General features: G+C 40.1%; 1 protein-coding gene across 2 annotated transcripts; it reads right to left on the bottom strand.

The window, feature by feature from the left end:
• Positions 1-772: 772 nt before the first annotated feature.
• On the bottom strand, positions 773-14,031 carry LOC108413720 (phospholipid scramblase 2-like). Of its 2 annotated transcripts, none has more exons than XM_037531354.1 (9): positions 13,826-14,031; positions 12,844-12,904; positions 9,077-9,295; positions 8,678-8,778; positions 8,559-8,601; positions 8,124-8,344; positions 4,450-4,611; positions 3,234-3,395; positions 773-2,966 (listed from the first exon to the last, which is right to left on the bottom strand). In XM_037531354.1, the coding sequence occupies exons 2-9, from the start codon at positions 12,854-12,856 to the stop codon at positions 2,907-2,909; spliced, it is 981 nt and encodes a 326-aa protein (XP_037387251.1). In that variant the 5' UTR covers positions 12,857-12,904; positions 13,826-14,031; the 3' UTR covers positions 773-2,906. The 2 variants fall into 2 exon arrangements, with proteins under 2 accessions (XP_037387251.1, XP_037387253.1); XM_037531356.1 differs by having other exon boundaries at positions 13,791-14,031.
• Positions 14,032-15,525: the final 1,494 nt, after the last annotated feature.

Here is a 15,525-nt window from a genome sequence, read left to right on the forward strand (position 1 = left end):
TAATTCCCATTAACCTCAGGTAACAGTGAGCTGCCAGATGCTATGAAAATTCAATTCAGACAAAGTACTGCAGCCAGGATTAACTCCCATCTCTAAATTCATAGAAGCAAACCTGGGGTTTGGAGCTTTTCACTGTGTAAGAGACAAGCTAAAGTAAGGAGCAGTCTATTAGATTAGTCTCTCACGTGAAACTGCCTCAGCACATCTGTCTTCATGCATGTCACCCCCGCTCAGGCCAGGCATGTCCTCATGCTCAGAACACTGCAGTGCATTTTAATGCAGGGGTCCATGTCCTGATTGAATACTACTTCATGCATTAAATTAAATCACAAACCCTGGCTAATTTAATGGCTACTTCATTGAGTTCTCCAACATCTGACTAGACCACTCTAAATAAATAAATAAATAAATAAATAAACAAACAACCAGCAAGCTAGTCTCCCATGTTAGGAATGTAAATGATTAACAGATGTCTAATTTAGCTTAGTTCTCTGCAGTTTCATCTTTCATGCTTACAGTGTAGCCCAAATGTTACGAAACAAATCAATAGCTCAGTTTTTCGAATGAATGTACACAACATCAACATTCTATTTGCTGTGACTTTAGCTTTTCACATAGTGACACACCCAGCAGCGCACAAAAGCACTGAACCAGCAAGGTGAGAGTGGGAGGATTCTTGGAAAATTCCTGGAATGGTGACCTGTTGAATCACCAGGGCATGTTAGTTGCATGGTTATATGATAGAACAAGCATTCTAACTGTACAAGTAAAGTCTGCACAACTTTTGTTTAGGCATTTTACTAGGGCATAGTATGGAACTACATGTACATATACACACATACATAAACATGTCAAGACAAGAAAGCACTGGCAAGATCAGCAGTAGAATACCAATATACAGGTGTTGGTTTTTAGCAATTAATTCCTTAAAGGACCCATATCTTACATTTGTTTTGTGTTTAATTTTCCCCTCTAATGTCCACTTATGACATGTATGTGGTTTTGTTTACTATTAGTCATTCAATTTCCATGACCATTTTCTTACCTCTGAAACACTCCTTGGAACATCAGCTCGAATGGTATAGATATAGGCCATAATGGTATATATGTTTTTGCAGCTTAGTTTCCATATATGGACTTCATAGCTCTGTTTAATACTTTAACAGAGTTTATATACTACATCAGACTCTTAATTTCCTCACTTTCTTCAAATAAAGTTTTCCATGATACAGGCCCTTTAAAGAAAGTCTTACTAATACAGGCACCAGGATACAATGCTGTACAATTCCTATGAAGGCAACTTTTTCCTACTTGACAAGTTTTGATAAGGCTATTACTGTGGCGAATTTATAAGTTTCCTATAGATAATAAATTATACAAGAGGGTACTGGTAAGGCTATTCATGAAGCACTTGTTTCTAATAAGGTTAGGCAAAAACATTTTTCTTGAAATGGATTAAACATTCCTTAGAGCCAAAATGAGAATTGTCAAAATGATTTGAGAAAATCACTACGTACGTTTTGGGGACATATTTGGGAGAAATATGTGATTGCATGCAACATGAACATTTAGTAACATGGGTTGTGCCCTTTGCAACCATCGGTGGATGAATCAGATGGTTGCAAATGTGTTAAAAGCGCATTCAAAAAGAGCTGACTCAAAACTTCGTAAAGGATGTATTAATGTAATGCTCCTTCTTTCAGTTACATAGTGCAGCTTTAGCATTAAATGTATTGAGCTTAATAACTCTGAAAAGTGGTGGTGATCTCATCATACTTATGTCAAACACATTATCTACTACATCCTCACTATATATTTGTTGTTAGTACATGCTAAACCATAGGAACACAAATCCTGCTGTTCCTCATTACAAAGCCACATAAAGCTGACAAAGCCGTAGAAAGCTACTCCATTTCTGGACCAAAACAAAAACGTCTGTTCTCTATTACAATAAAAACATCCACATGCTGTAGAAGTCTGTGGATTTCCCTGCACACTGGAAAAGGCACACATTCTTTAGGCGTGTTGTCATCCACCACAGGGAAGAGGAAAAGATTTTAGAAAAGTTTTCCATGCACCGCCCCCAGTGAGTCTCAGTTTTTCCTCACTTTCACAAGATCAGAAGTTTGGTGAACAAAAGGGTAAGAACATGCCTGGACTTGATTCTGACATTTCAGAACAGACAGACAATGTCACAAAATCATAATACAAGAAAACTTAGCCACTGTAACTCATCATAAAGTAGAGGTAGCACTGTTAGTGTTATCAAACAGATCATACACAATCTGCAAAAAGCTTTAAAGTTGCTGCATGTAGCCAGAAATGACGACAGATTATTTATAAAATGACAGTAATTAAAACATCTATGACTAATAAGTGGCTTTGAATAAAAATGAATGATTTTAACCTGATTTTGTGCAGATTCATACAAAAGATACAATGAACTCATTCACACTGTATTAATGAAACATTACATCAGTACAACAAATCCTAAAGTCATTCTGGCACTAACAACTTGATTGAATTACCTGTGGTCTAAAAGGCTTTAGGTGTGTCCATTAAGTGCTTGAACACAAAGTGGAAAAACTGGTTTCGATGTATCAGTCCATGAGAGAGAGTGAGAGAGTGAGAGAGAGAGAGTGAGAGAGTGAGAGAGTGAGAGAGAGAGAGAGAGAGAGAGAGAGAGAGAGAGAGAGAGAGAGAGAGAGAGAGAGAGAGAGAGAGTGAGTGAGTGAGTGAGTGAGTGAGTGAGTGAGTGAGTGAGTGAGTGAGTGAGAGTGGCTTAAAAGCAAAGAGCTGACAGTAGATTGGACTGGAAAGTGTTACTTCAAAGAACTGAAAACTGTTCAAAATGTTTTTATGCGAGTCATAAAAAGGAATAGTATCTAAAGCCTAAGGCAACCTCTCTAAGAGAAGACAGTGTTGCGTTGGTTGGTGTCTCCGACTTTTTCAAAGAATATGAAATCCTGCAAAGACAAAACAGAAAGAGTATTTGAATCTATACAGTGTCATTTGTGTGAATTTCCACAAAATATTCTATTTTACTGCTAGTTTTAGTGAGTAATCAGTTCATTTCTTCAGTAAACATGAAAAAAACCCTTTTGATACAATTTTTATTGAGCTACTGGGTCACTATGAAGAGATGAGTGATTTCAGTTAACAATACTAAAGAGGAATACGGAAAAGAGAGTGGCTCATGCAGCCCTGAAATCTGTCATGAACTTTATACTTACAATCAGGAAGCAAGCTCCCATCAGCACAGCCTTCATTTTAACATCCATATCTAAGGGGAACTGGATTCCGAAGTTGTCTGCATCGGTAAACACCTCCTTTAACAGTCCAGTCCACTGCTTACTGATTCGACCAATAGGCTTTCCCCCATCCTTGCCTCTCAGCTGAGGGAAAATCATGGAGATGTCTCAAAACAGAATGGGCAGGGGTACAAGCCAGACTTTATTCAATGGATTACTTGACTCGTTAAATATGCAACCGAGTTTCATTTCAAATATAAAACGGCAGTTTGGCACAAAATTTAAAAAAAATCTTATTGAAAAAATAAAATATTAAACATGTTAAACTTCGAAAATAAACAGAAATTGTGCACTAAACACTGCACAGCCTTGAATCTCTATAGACAAAACTGGCAGTAGAATGGGTTGTACTGAAGAGCTCAGTGGCTTGAAACATGGCAACGTGGCACTGTCATAGGATGCCACCTTTGCCACAAGGTTGTCTGTGAAAATTGTCATGCTAGATCTGCCCCTGACAACTATAAGTGCTATTATTGTTAAACTGAAATATCTAGGAGCAACAATAGCTTAGCCACAAAGCATAGTGCTTATCCTCTGTTGCATCAGTCGCTACAAACTGCCTCTGGATGCAACATCAGCAAAAGAACTGCGCATTTACAGCTTAATGAAATGGGTTTCCATGGCTGAGCAACTACACACAAGTCTAATATCAAAATGCACAATACCAAACAGAAAGGAGATGGTGTAAAGCATGCCACCACTGGACTGTAATAGAAACATGGTCAAGGGTAAAGTTTGGATGAGGAGGGATAATGGTCTGGGGCTCAGCCCTGTAGTTCTAGTGAAGGGTAATGTTAATACTGTGCCAACTATAATATACACATATATAAGGTTAAATGGACTGCCAGACAGTGATGTGTGATCCATCATTCCAGAGAACACCTTCTATAGGGTGTGTAAATTTTAATTTATAACTTCAAGCTATGTTGAAACTATGTTACTTAGTGCAACTGATTAAATTCTAGTAGCTCCTAAACTTAAAAGGCAGTTTACGTTCAACCTGGGCTAAGACTGAACCTGTGTTCAGATGGTGCAACTGGCTGCTGCTTATGAGTTTATGAGCATGTTACATTGCCTTTAATCCTATCTGAAAATCAGTGTATTTAAAGTAACAGGGATGCCTGAACCACACTCTTACCTCAAAGTTGACATCTCCACAGCAGTTGCAGGCTAAGCACGGCCCCTCCAGTTTCATTACTGTCTCTCTGTTGGGGCCCTGGATGGAGAACTTTGGGTAACAGGGGTGCCAGTCCTGTGACACATAGCCTATAGTGGTCCCAGGGGGCGCTTGCACTTCCAACTTAGGCAAGAAAATAAAAAAAATAAAAAGAAAAACCAAACATCACATGCATGTTATTCACAGCACAGAAAACCTATACATATAAGAATCCCAATGCCATCTAAAAGCTTATGCTCAAACTACTCAAAACACTCTACTACCTCACAGGAGGCAATACCCATAACATCAAATCACACTGTGTGTTTTCTCACATCAAATTCCAGCGCAGCATGATACTGACCTGATACTGATACCTGGAATCAGATCAGTATCATCACCAGGGGCGTTGCCTGGGTATGTAAAGATCCGGGGCTCTGCCCAATTAATTTTATATATATATATTATATTATATATATATATATTTTTTTTTTTTTTTTTTTTTTTTTTTTTTTTTCTGTGTGTTTTGATTCGGAGACGTGTGTTTTTAACCAGCTATCAGATAGCTCCACAAACAATGTCATCACAGTTTACATAGTTAACTACCGTTACCTTTCTCCTTGAAAAAAGACCGTATATCCATTTTCTTTCACCGTCAGCTTCCTGCAACCTGCTGCCAAAAATGGCTAGAGCACATGTGCGCTCCCCCACGGGGGTGGGGGTGGGCTCTCCTCCGCGCCCGCAAAACCAGCAAGCTGATTGGCTGTTTCTCCTGAAAGGCGGAACTTTATCCTTGAAGCGGCACTATGATTGGCGTTAAGAGATTTCCTATTCTCACAGCAGCATTGGCCTCCTCATTAATAGTACAGCTGAGCGAAAAGGTTCGGGGCTACTGGATAATCATTCGGGGCTGAAGCCCCGGAAGCCCACCCCAGGCGACGCCCCTGATCATCACTATTAGGAAACTATATTGTTTTGGAATCTATAGTTCTCAGTTGAGTTTTTCACATCTTACAGTTGTGCACTTATGCATTTTTTTTAATTATCAAACAATAGGGTCATTTCAAAAGCTTAGCTTTTTGCAAAATACAACTGCTTCCAGCAAAGTTTAAATCAATGGTAACATTATGTTACTGACAGGAAAAACATTTGATGTAAAATGGCAACAAATTTTGGAAACTGTATTCTTTTGTTTTTTGTTTTATTGCCATACAGTAAATGCACAATGACCCGTTTGGTTTTTCTAAATCACATCAACTCAAGCTTAACTTCTCTCTACTGGCTTCTGAAACTGGAAGTGTGAGCTTGAAGTGATGAAATGAAAATGTTAACATAGTATCTAAAGATAACACTAAACACACAGACAGTTCAACATATCTGAAAAGAAACTTATTTAGTCCTGATTTTATTATTGCCGTATTTTATTATAAAATAATCTCGTGCGGAATGGCGGTCATGGTAAATGGTATTTGGTTTGGACTTCAAAACATCGCAGCAGTTCAAGGGAAATGCTGATGTATGTTTGTAGCATGTCAGGGTGGCGTGCGTCATGTGTACATGCACACATTAAAATAGACTGACCTTCAGCTGCTAAACTGCTAGAAATATGCTGTGCAATCATAAATAGCGTTTGTGGGAATGGGTGTACAGCTGCTTTAACAAAAGTCAGACATCCTGACTGGCTTTCCTGTTTGGCTGTGAGCTGTGATGAGAACTGACACACAGTAACAAAAGTATTTCACATGATAAGCAAAGGCTGACCTGCCCTAAGGTTTTTGTCACACATTTTAAAACCGACATGACGATTCAGGGCTATTAAAACCAGCACTGCTAGACATGCGAACAGCCGTACAATTTTTCCATTGTTCATAACATTCTGTAATGTTCTGCTGTTATTATGGTATAGGTCTACTCAGATCTACATATATATAGATATTAATACCTACATATGTGCAGATATTTACATCTCTTCAGCTTCTTCCACTTTAACCCTTGATTACCCTTTTCTATTAATTATTTTTATTTTAATTGTCCTTTAGAGAAATATCGGTTACTAGTCTTGTCTGTTCAGTATGTTACATCATACACATGCGCACTCACCAAGACAAAATAAACACCGTCTAATTAAGTGATTTTGATCCCGAGTTCATGAAGAATAGCCAAGAAAGCAGGAATCACTGAAAACTACAGGAAAGTGAGGTTTGCATGCACAGCATGACATCATAACTACAAACTATAAGTTAACACCACCGCTACCAACAAGACAGTTCAAGGCTAACCGAAACACCTAAAAAGCAAATCACCAATCACCAGTGAACAAGCACTATGGAAACTGCAAAGCCATTTAGGCTAACATGCATTTTTCATTACCACAAAAAAAGCCTCAAAGTAAGTCTGAACAGGATTTCTGTTAGCCAGATAAGTTATGCCAAAAGTTAAAGCAAAGGCAATCCAATTGTAGAAGAGCTATAGATCATTCACACCAAAGGGCATTTGTATTGGGCTAAAATTAACCAGGTTACTGTCATATCCTGCTGCATGAAACATTATTACATACAACTACTAAACCCACACCAAATATAATTGTCACATAGAACCCATCAGAGCGTCACTCACACAACCCAGCGACATTATAAAAGTTAGAGAAGGAGACAGAAAACTGAAGTATGAATGAAATAGCCCATCATGGCAAATGGTGTTACCATTATTACCATAATACCACATAGCTCAACTGGTAACACTCAACAGGTTTGCTGTATTATGGAAAGTCCCACCCTTTAATAAAAGAGCCAACAAACCTGTTGGTACAGGTGTAATAGTGAAAAAGCTATGCTTGTTGTAGAGATATGCTAATGCACAGTGGCTCAAACGGTGAGGTAAACACCACAAACTATTTATGCGACCATTGTCAGATTTTACCAGAGATCACAAACATTTTTTTAAAGAAATGTCAGTTTGAGTTTACACAACACTGTAAAAAGTCAGAAACCACCCTTCATTCTTTTAAATTCCAGTCATAATGTCCTTTAAGAGCAAGTAATTCATTTTTAGCATCAAGAAAAAAAGCAGAAAACTTACATTTCACAATTACACAGACACTTCAACAATGAAATATAATATCTTGACACCTACACATCCTTTCAGACTCATGGTGTTGAGTTGTCTTCTCACAGTGGATGGATGGACAGAAACACCTGTGGATGTTTTTAGACCTGAAGCAAGAGTGGAGCTTGCTTTTCACCTCTCTCTCTCTCTCTCTCAAAGTTGAGAGCTTTAAGTACTGTTTATAGATACTGGTGATACCTTTGGTGGTCTATCAGGTCTTACTTGGTTGTTAGTTGTTATATTTCTCTAAAATCCTTTAATTATTTTTTTGGACTCCAATTTTGTAAAGGCCTGTTTTTCCACTTATTTTCCTTTGGGATTCCCCTTTCTTATGCAAGTGGATTATTTTATATCTAATTTCCTCAGAAATATCTCCTGGAAAAAAATGAATAACTTTTACTTGGCCGTTTTGACTGGAAACACACTGAACTGTAGAGCTCTCCTCTTTCAACTACATTAAAACCTGGTCTATGGCTGGAAATAACTGCCCAAGGTTGTTCCCAAGACAGCCACCAATGACTTTCCTATAAGGACTTTATACACACACGCACCTCTTGCAGGCAGCAGGGGCACCAACAGGTGGCACAGCGGAAAGGTCGGATGAGCCGTATGACCTCTCGGTCCATGTTGTCTTTGATCTTCATGTCAAAGCTCCTCAGCGAGCCACAGCAATTCCGCGTGCAGCAGTCGTTCTTCTCTTTGGCCTTGTAGATCTTCTGGCCCATGCTGTTCTTAATCTCATACTGGTTGTTGGTCTCAAAGCCGATAAATGCTATGACACAAATAGGTATGATGATTCTCAAAACATATAACTGATGAGTGCGGTTGAATAAAAGTTCTCATTCGAGAATTCAGAAGCTATTCTATTATGATGTTCACAGGTTTTTCTCATTTTCTTTCTCTGAAAAAGTTTCTTCTCCTTGTTGATAGCCCTCTTTACAGTAAACACAGGCAAGCTCATTCTGGTAAAAAAAAAAAAAACTCACCCTCCAGCAACTCCACTTTCTGGTGAATCAGGACCTGGTCAATCTGAAATGTTGAAAGAGTCAGGTCAGGTTATTTAGAGACTACATGGAAAGGACACAAGAAAGCAGAAAAATGTTACCTGTGTTAAATACTCCAGACCGGGAGGTACTCCCACAGGCACGGCTACAGGTGCTGCTACGGGTGCTGCTACAGGACCTGAGACAGGAGGAGCTACAGGACCTCAAAACACAAGCAGAAAGTGAGTATTTAAGTAAAAGGATGAGTTTCACACAAAAAGGCACATGAACTATACTGACAGGGTGGGTTTCACATAAATTAAAACTGAAATGGGAGTTTTATTTGAATTAATGTTCACATTTACATCACCAATAGTTATAATGACTAACTCTGCAAACCTTAATGGCAGACGAAGTCAAGCCTAGATTATAGGCACAGTCACATGGAAAATGTAATGTGAAATTACATGTTCTGTTTATTTTCTAAGTGAAAATAAGTTAACATGTCTATTGATAGTTACCCCCATAAGCAGGCATGGGCACTTGGCCTGGGTGCTGTGGTGGACTGACTGGGGCAGGCTGGTACATAATTGGTTGATCCGGACCTTGCCCATAACCCATGTGGAATCCTGCAGGTGGGGCCTGTCCAGGCTCTCCATAACCTCCTACAGGGTACGGGGGCATGGAGTAGCCACCTGGCTGGGGCATAGGGTATGGAGGCTGGTTTGGAGATTGATAACCTGATGAAATAAGTAAAAAAAAACAAAAAGAAGAAACCATGCAGGGGTTAAAAAAAAAACATTTGCTGGGATTTTTTTTTCTGTTTCTTTTGCCAGTCGATTGAGTTCTTTGAGTATTAATTTATTGTATTTACTTAAGTATAATTTCTTTTCTCCACCCTTGGAAACATGAGCAATACAGCAGTGATGGGATTCTACAGCTGAGAAAATATTATTGAGAAATGTTTAAAGAATTGCAAAAGCTTCACATTAGAGCGTGGGAGGTACAATAAAGACCAAGTTGGAGCCGTCTTCGTCTTTTCCTGTTTAAGTTTTAACCCTGGTATCAGACAGTCAATACAATCCATGGATACACAAGTGATTATATTTGAACCCGTTTATCTGCCACTATTTTAAACACTAATAAACAGAACGGTATTCTGCACAAGTGTTTATTCAAATGGCGAAGTGACACAGTTCTTAAAGATATGTTTAGCAACTTTGCAATATAATTGGTGTAACATTTCTCCATCTCATGGAAAATGACAGAACAATAATAGGTCTCTGGGCTGTGAAAGGTGTGGGAGGTGAATAAAAGTGAATACTGGTATTATCTTGTATCATACCATACGTTTTGCCCTATTGTTGATTACAAACAAGCCCAAAACAGTAAGCCACAAACTAAATCAATAATTTTTAAACATATTAATAACAGAGCATTATATACCAGACACCACTAAATTAATCACTGTAGCCTTTTATACTGGCCGCCAGCAGACACACCAAGCCAGTCTTTTCTTGTTACTTGCAACATGCAGCACAGCAATAGAAAGGACTGGAGTAAAAGTAAAATAGTGCAGATAAGATTTACTTTGCTGGCCATGTTGTGCTGTGTTGCTACAAGTATTTAGCATCTAAAAGTACACCATCATGGTGAATCTAGTCAAACACTCCACTACCTCACCAGTAAAAAATACACAGCTATCAGGACAGATTTGTTACAAAAGTGGATCACATTTATTCTTATTTTTGCTACAATATCCAATCCAGCATTACCTGCTGATACCAGCCTGATAATCACACCAGTCATCAGATCTTCTACCATCTTTATTACTTTCCCTGTGGTTTCCTTTTACACTACTATTGCTGTTATAGCCCACTTATCTGACTGTCACCTCATGGATCCCTTTCTCTGCCACTATATACCCTTTAACTGCTGTTGCACTCAGCACTTTAACTTCAGACCCATACTTTGCACATTGTAAGGTTTACAGGTATGACTGTGTGTGTGTGTGTGTGTGTGTGTGTGTGTGTGTGTGTGTGTGTGTGTGTGTGTGTGTGTGTGTGAGAGAGAGAGTGAGTGAGTGAGTGATGTAGGAATGCAGGTTTTATTTTATCTTGCTGATTTTCATTTTATCTTATTCCCTCTATGTGAATGTCTGTCTGCTACTGTGCACTGTGAGCTCCTGAAACCAAAACCTTGTATGTGTGAGCATACCTGGCCAACAAAGCTTGATTCTGATTCTGATAGTTGGAAAACACAGATATAAGGACAGCTGTTCAGCAAGGTGAAAACAGAACTGAGTATCAGTGTATATATGTGGTTATGGGTGGTTTAAAATACTCAGACAGGAGGAGAGGTAGTATGAGAGAACAACAAAGAACTGCTTCCAATTTAGGGAATGAAGAAGCTATTAGAAACGTGCAGGAACCCTTACACAAGTAAAGAAAGATTAAAACCGCACTGACCCGTACACAACTGACAAATTTCTGCATTTCTAAACTGCAGTCAACGGTCACTTTCGTTCTTGTTTTCACGCATCTCTAATCCTGAACTTCTCAGACTAAAAGTCTTTCTTCCTTTAAGATAAACAATCAAGAAGCCAAAACAACCTTTCTTACATTTTAAAGTAACATTTTACATTTATTTCATATTTTTGTAACACCGCTGATAAATACTGGGACAAGATTTCTCAAAATATTATTACATGTAAAATCATTTTAACATAGGACAGGCAATCATTTTAATGGATTTCTATAACTAATACCTGAAAAGCAGGCATCAGAATTGTTTAATGTAAAATATTATTATTATTATACAAAAAACAATAATTATTACTTGTGTTGGTTAAAATAGGAATAGAATAAAGAACACAGACATCAACTTTATACTTATTTCGAGCTAATTTTCCTGGATTCAAATCTGTGGGACACCATTTACCGCCGCAACGACAGAATGATTCATATATGTGAAAATCCAGACTGGTTTGCAGTGTCTAAACATATCTGCATTTAATTCAGGCAGTCCTTGACACTGGAAAACAATCAGAAATCATGTCATTATAACCTTCAGCTTGGGAAACTATTTTCAACACACCTACGGTTGACCAAGTTGAGAAAATGTCAAAATAGCTAAGAATGAGGTCGAAAACGTCTTGTATTCAAATCTTTTTCAAAACACATAAACCTATGACACAAAATCGTGTTTGTCCGCTCAGTGCAAGCTGGGCCAAGAATTCTGCAGCCGCATCAGGTTACTGAGCTCCCCTGAGAAACACACAATGACTCCTAACATGAGCACTAATGGGGTCTAGGAAGTCACTTGACTGTCTAGGCAACGACAGAACGCAGTCCAGGGATGAGCTGCTTTCTGATTGGTGATGGACAGAGAGAGGTCTGTGGTGTTGGTTGCCTTGTTTCGAGCTGAAAACTGTTTTATGTTTTACTTCAGAATGTGTAAATGGAGAACCTGCTTCTGTCAAAAGTCTTTCTCTTTCAGAGTTTAGTCAAGAGTAATGTGAGGACCACTTATTAATCTCCTTTGTTCGCATCATGCTAGGCGGGACTGATCATATCTCTTTACTTCAAAGACAGTTTGGTTTTACTGTAATCTTCCATCAAAATACAACAACTTTCACCCACATGTACAACGTCTTCTAACTTTCTATTACATCACCATGTGCCAGTGGGTGGGGAAAATATTAACAAATTAATATCATATTTCAGATCCTGCCACCTCCACCTATTGCTAGGAGAAAAGAGACCCTTCTTAATACCATATTTCTCTCAAAAACACATCACAGTACAGTGATACAGGGACACGTATGGAATAAAAGAGTTTGAGGACGACTGTTTCAGCCTGTAAAACTTTGCTGACATCTCAGTGCTTCCCAAAGATTCAAACACGCTTCTTTGTAATCTGACATATGCTTGCAGTGATAGCACTAAGCTTCAGTATGATGTACCAGTGGTGTACATCCGTTTGCACAAGCTTTCTGTGGATGACCACAAAGTACCTTTTCACTATCCATATGCGATGTAATGCACACAGACATGAATAGATGATTAGAGTTAAAGGCTTCATGTTCCAATTGATTAATCGAATACATAAAATACGATATTCCATGAATAATTCAGTGGCTGGACGGCCCCAGTTACCTCGCCTTAATCAATACAAACCTAGTCAGTTTGGTTTAAAAGCTCCCTCCACACCCTCGCCATGTTAACCCCAGAAAAAACAAGTATGATCAGTTACAAGCAGGCCTAGTAGGCAGGACAAAATGCCTCACCTGGAGCCGACATGTTGTAGAGTGGCTGGAGGGCAAATGACTTCTCCCCCTAATCTGGGACCTGGAGATAAAACACAAAAAGGACACCATTTCAGTTTACGTTGCCTTCAAGAGAGATTGTACAAACATCCAAAATATATGCCTCGAAGCAAAACAAGCGTCAAATCACAGCCTGGGCCATGTTATTCACAACTTTAAAAAGAGGTAACAGACGTTTTGAAGTCATTTGCAAATGAAATGTCAACTGTGTGGGGGGGGGAACAACATTACGAAACACCCAGCGTTGCCACATACACTGCAAGACTGTGGAAGCAGAACTGCACTGAGATTCCCAGATGCAGAAATCCCTCCACTCAGCTTCCACGCTGCTGGCACTCACTTGCATAACACGCATGAATCTATACGGCCGTGACGTCAGCGCGGTGGGTGTGGCCGGTCTCCCACCAGGTTCATTAGAGATTAAACATTAAAAGCAGCTATCAGGGCCTCGCAGCACGGAAACACGTGGAGAACTGGCAGAAACCACAAGTTTATTTTGAGGGACTCTGTAGGATGTGTTGACTTAAAAATAGCAGGTTATTTAAGAGAATTATAGCGCAAAAAAGGCTACAGACTGTCGATTATGGGTTTAATGAACTTTAAACTGGGAGCTACAGAGGCCCGTCTGTGTGAAAAGCAGCCTAATTCGCCTCAACGTCTGCTACGTTTACGTTAATTCGACGTTCGACCAGCAGGCATGTGTTTTACTGGAAAAGTAGCCCCCCTTCGCCCCCCTCGCCCCCCTTCTTCTTCTTTCCCTCCCCCCTCCGTCTTCTTTCCCTCCCCCCGACCCCCACAAGACAACAGAGGTAAAACAACGTCTTGAAGATGTTAAAATGGCAGCTACGTGACACTGTGGTGTTTCTACCGAGCGCTCAGGCGTCGGGAATATAAAACAACGAACTCACCGACAGACAAAAGGTGCGGTAAACAGCAGCCTCACCTCTCAGGACACGATCTGATTTCCTTCAGTGCAGCGCACTTCGCCTTAACCTTGGTTTCCCGCCAAACTGCGCACAGCCACGCAGAGCGAGAACACGCTAAAACTTTGGTTTTCGCTGCAGACTAAAGCTCAGCCTGTGTTTGTTGCAGTGAACGCTGTGAATATTCTCCGCCCAAACATGAGAGATTCTGTTCCTGTGGAGCTCCTCGCTCACTCCCGCCCTCCCCTCCCTGACGCGTTTACATGAGAAAGTCAGCGGACTTCAATTAGCACTGAGAGGCCATTAGACCCCGAGAAACGGCCCACGGCATCTTCAACAGGTAGCAGCACTAAAGATGTGGGTTTCGCTGCTGTAGCGCCCAATAAAACCCCGAGTCCTGCACTTTTCTCATATAGTCGCTTCCTCTTCCTCTCTGGGTTCTTTGGTCTAGTCGCGGTCTGGTTTATCGGTATGGATTTCTTTTTATGTAAAATGCCCGCCGCCCACTGTAAACAAGTATAAATGTGCTTAAAACTTGAACTCTCGGCCGGCCGAGCACCAACCCGCCGCGATGAAGCAGCGCCAGCGACAGACTGATCTGCTCTGAGCGGCTCTTTAACTCAGCCGCTCTCTCACGGTGTGTCTGTCCCAGCCCTCCACCAGATGGCGCTGCCGACGAGCACAAACTCGCTTTCACTCCTCTGCGTCCGAAACAGCACAGTAGCCACTGCACCGCTCACACTACAGCAACGAAGGGCCTTATAATAGAGGGCTACTAGTTTTGACGCACTGTTTAGTGAGTGTGCGGTTTGGGACGCAGCCCTAGGAAGAGAGTACCTCACACACAGTCAGATAGATCGGGGGCTGATGGGCTCTCGTCTTAGGCTGCCTTTAGACTGCCTTTAGACTGCCTTTAGACTGCCTTTAGACTGCCCGTTTGAGAATATGAAGCACCATTAGTGTGTAATCCTACAGTCATTAGTCTGTTCCTCCACTGAAGCGCACACATTTCTAAAAGCAGCTCTTTTCCAGCTTCCTGGCTGCTGGACACAAAGAACCCCAGATACGACCAAGAAAACAGACATTTCCATGTGTGTGGGTGTGTATATATACACACACACACACACACACACACTATATATATATATATATATATATATATATATATATATATATATATATATATATATATAATGACCTTTATGTGTAATCTAAATGGGGTGGAAACGGAGAGGGGTGACAATATTAAAGGAAAGGTTTTTGTTCCTTTCAATGGTTTCTCTGGTTTGTCTGCTCACCGGCAGTGAGGTGTATAAGTTCACAACTTCATAAAGTGCCTATTTTCTCAATATATGTACTAAGAAATATAGAATGTGTTCAAAAACATTTCATCGCTGATGAAAGCCTGGGAGAGTGTGTGAGTGTGTTGTACGGGGTAAACACAGGAAACCTGTAGCATCTGAAGTGATCGTCACTAAAATGTGTGTGTTTATTTCTTTACGTCAATTTTCTCAATCACACAAAGTCTTTTTCAGTACTGATTTTCAAGCGTACCCGCCTGGCCCAGCTGAAATAGGGGTGTTCATTTCTTATTAAAGGAGCTCAAACAGAAGTGTAACACAAACACGTCCGTCCTCTTCAGCAGCATTCACCCACTCTGTCCGGAGCTCTGTGCTGTAACTGCCCAAGGTGGGCATCTTTTGGTTTATATTTCTGGGTT

Source organism: Pygocentrus nattereri, chromosome 2, assembly GCF_015220715.1.
Source record: "Pygocentrus nattereri isolate fPygNat1 chromosome 2, fPygNat1.pri, whole genome shotgun sequence".
Classification (NCBI taxonomy): Eukaryota; Metazoa; Chordata; class Actinopteri; order Characiformes; family Serrasalmidae; genus Pygocentrus; species Pygocentrus nattereri.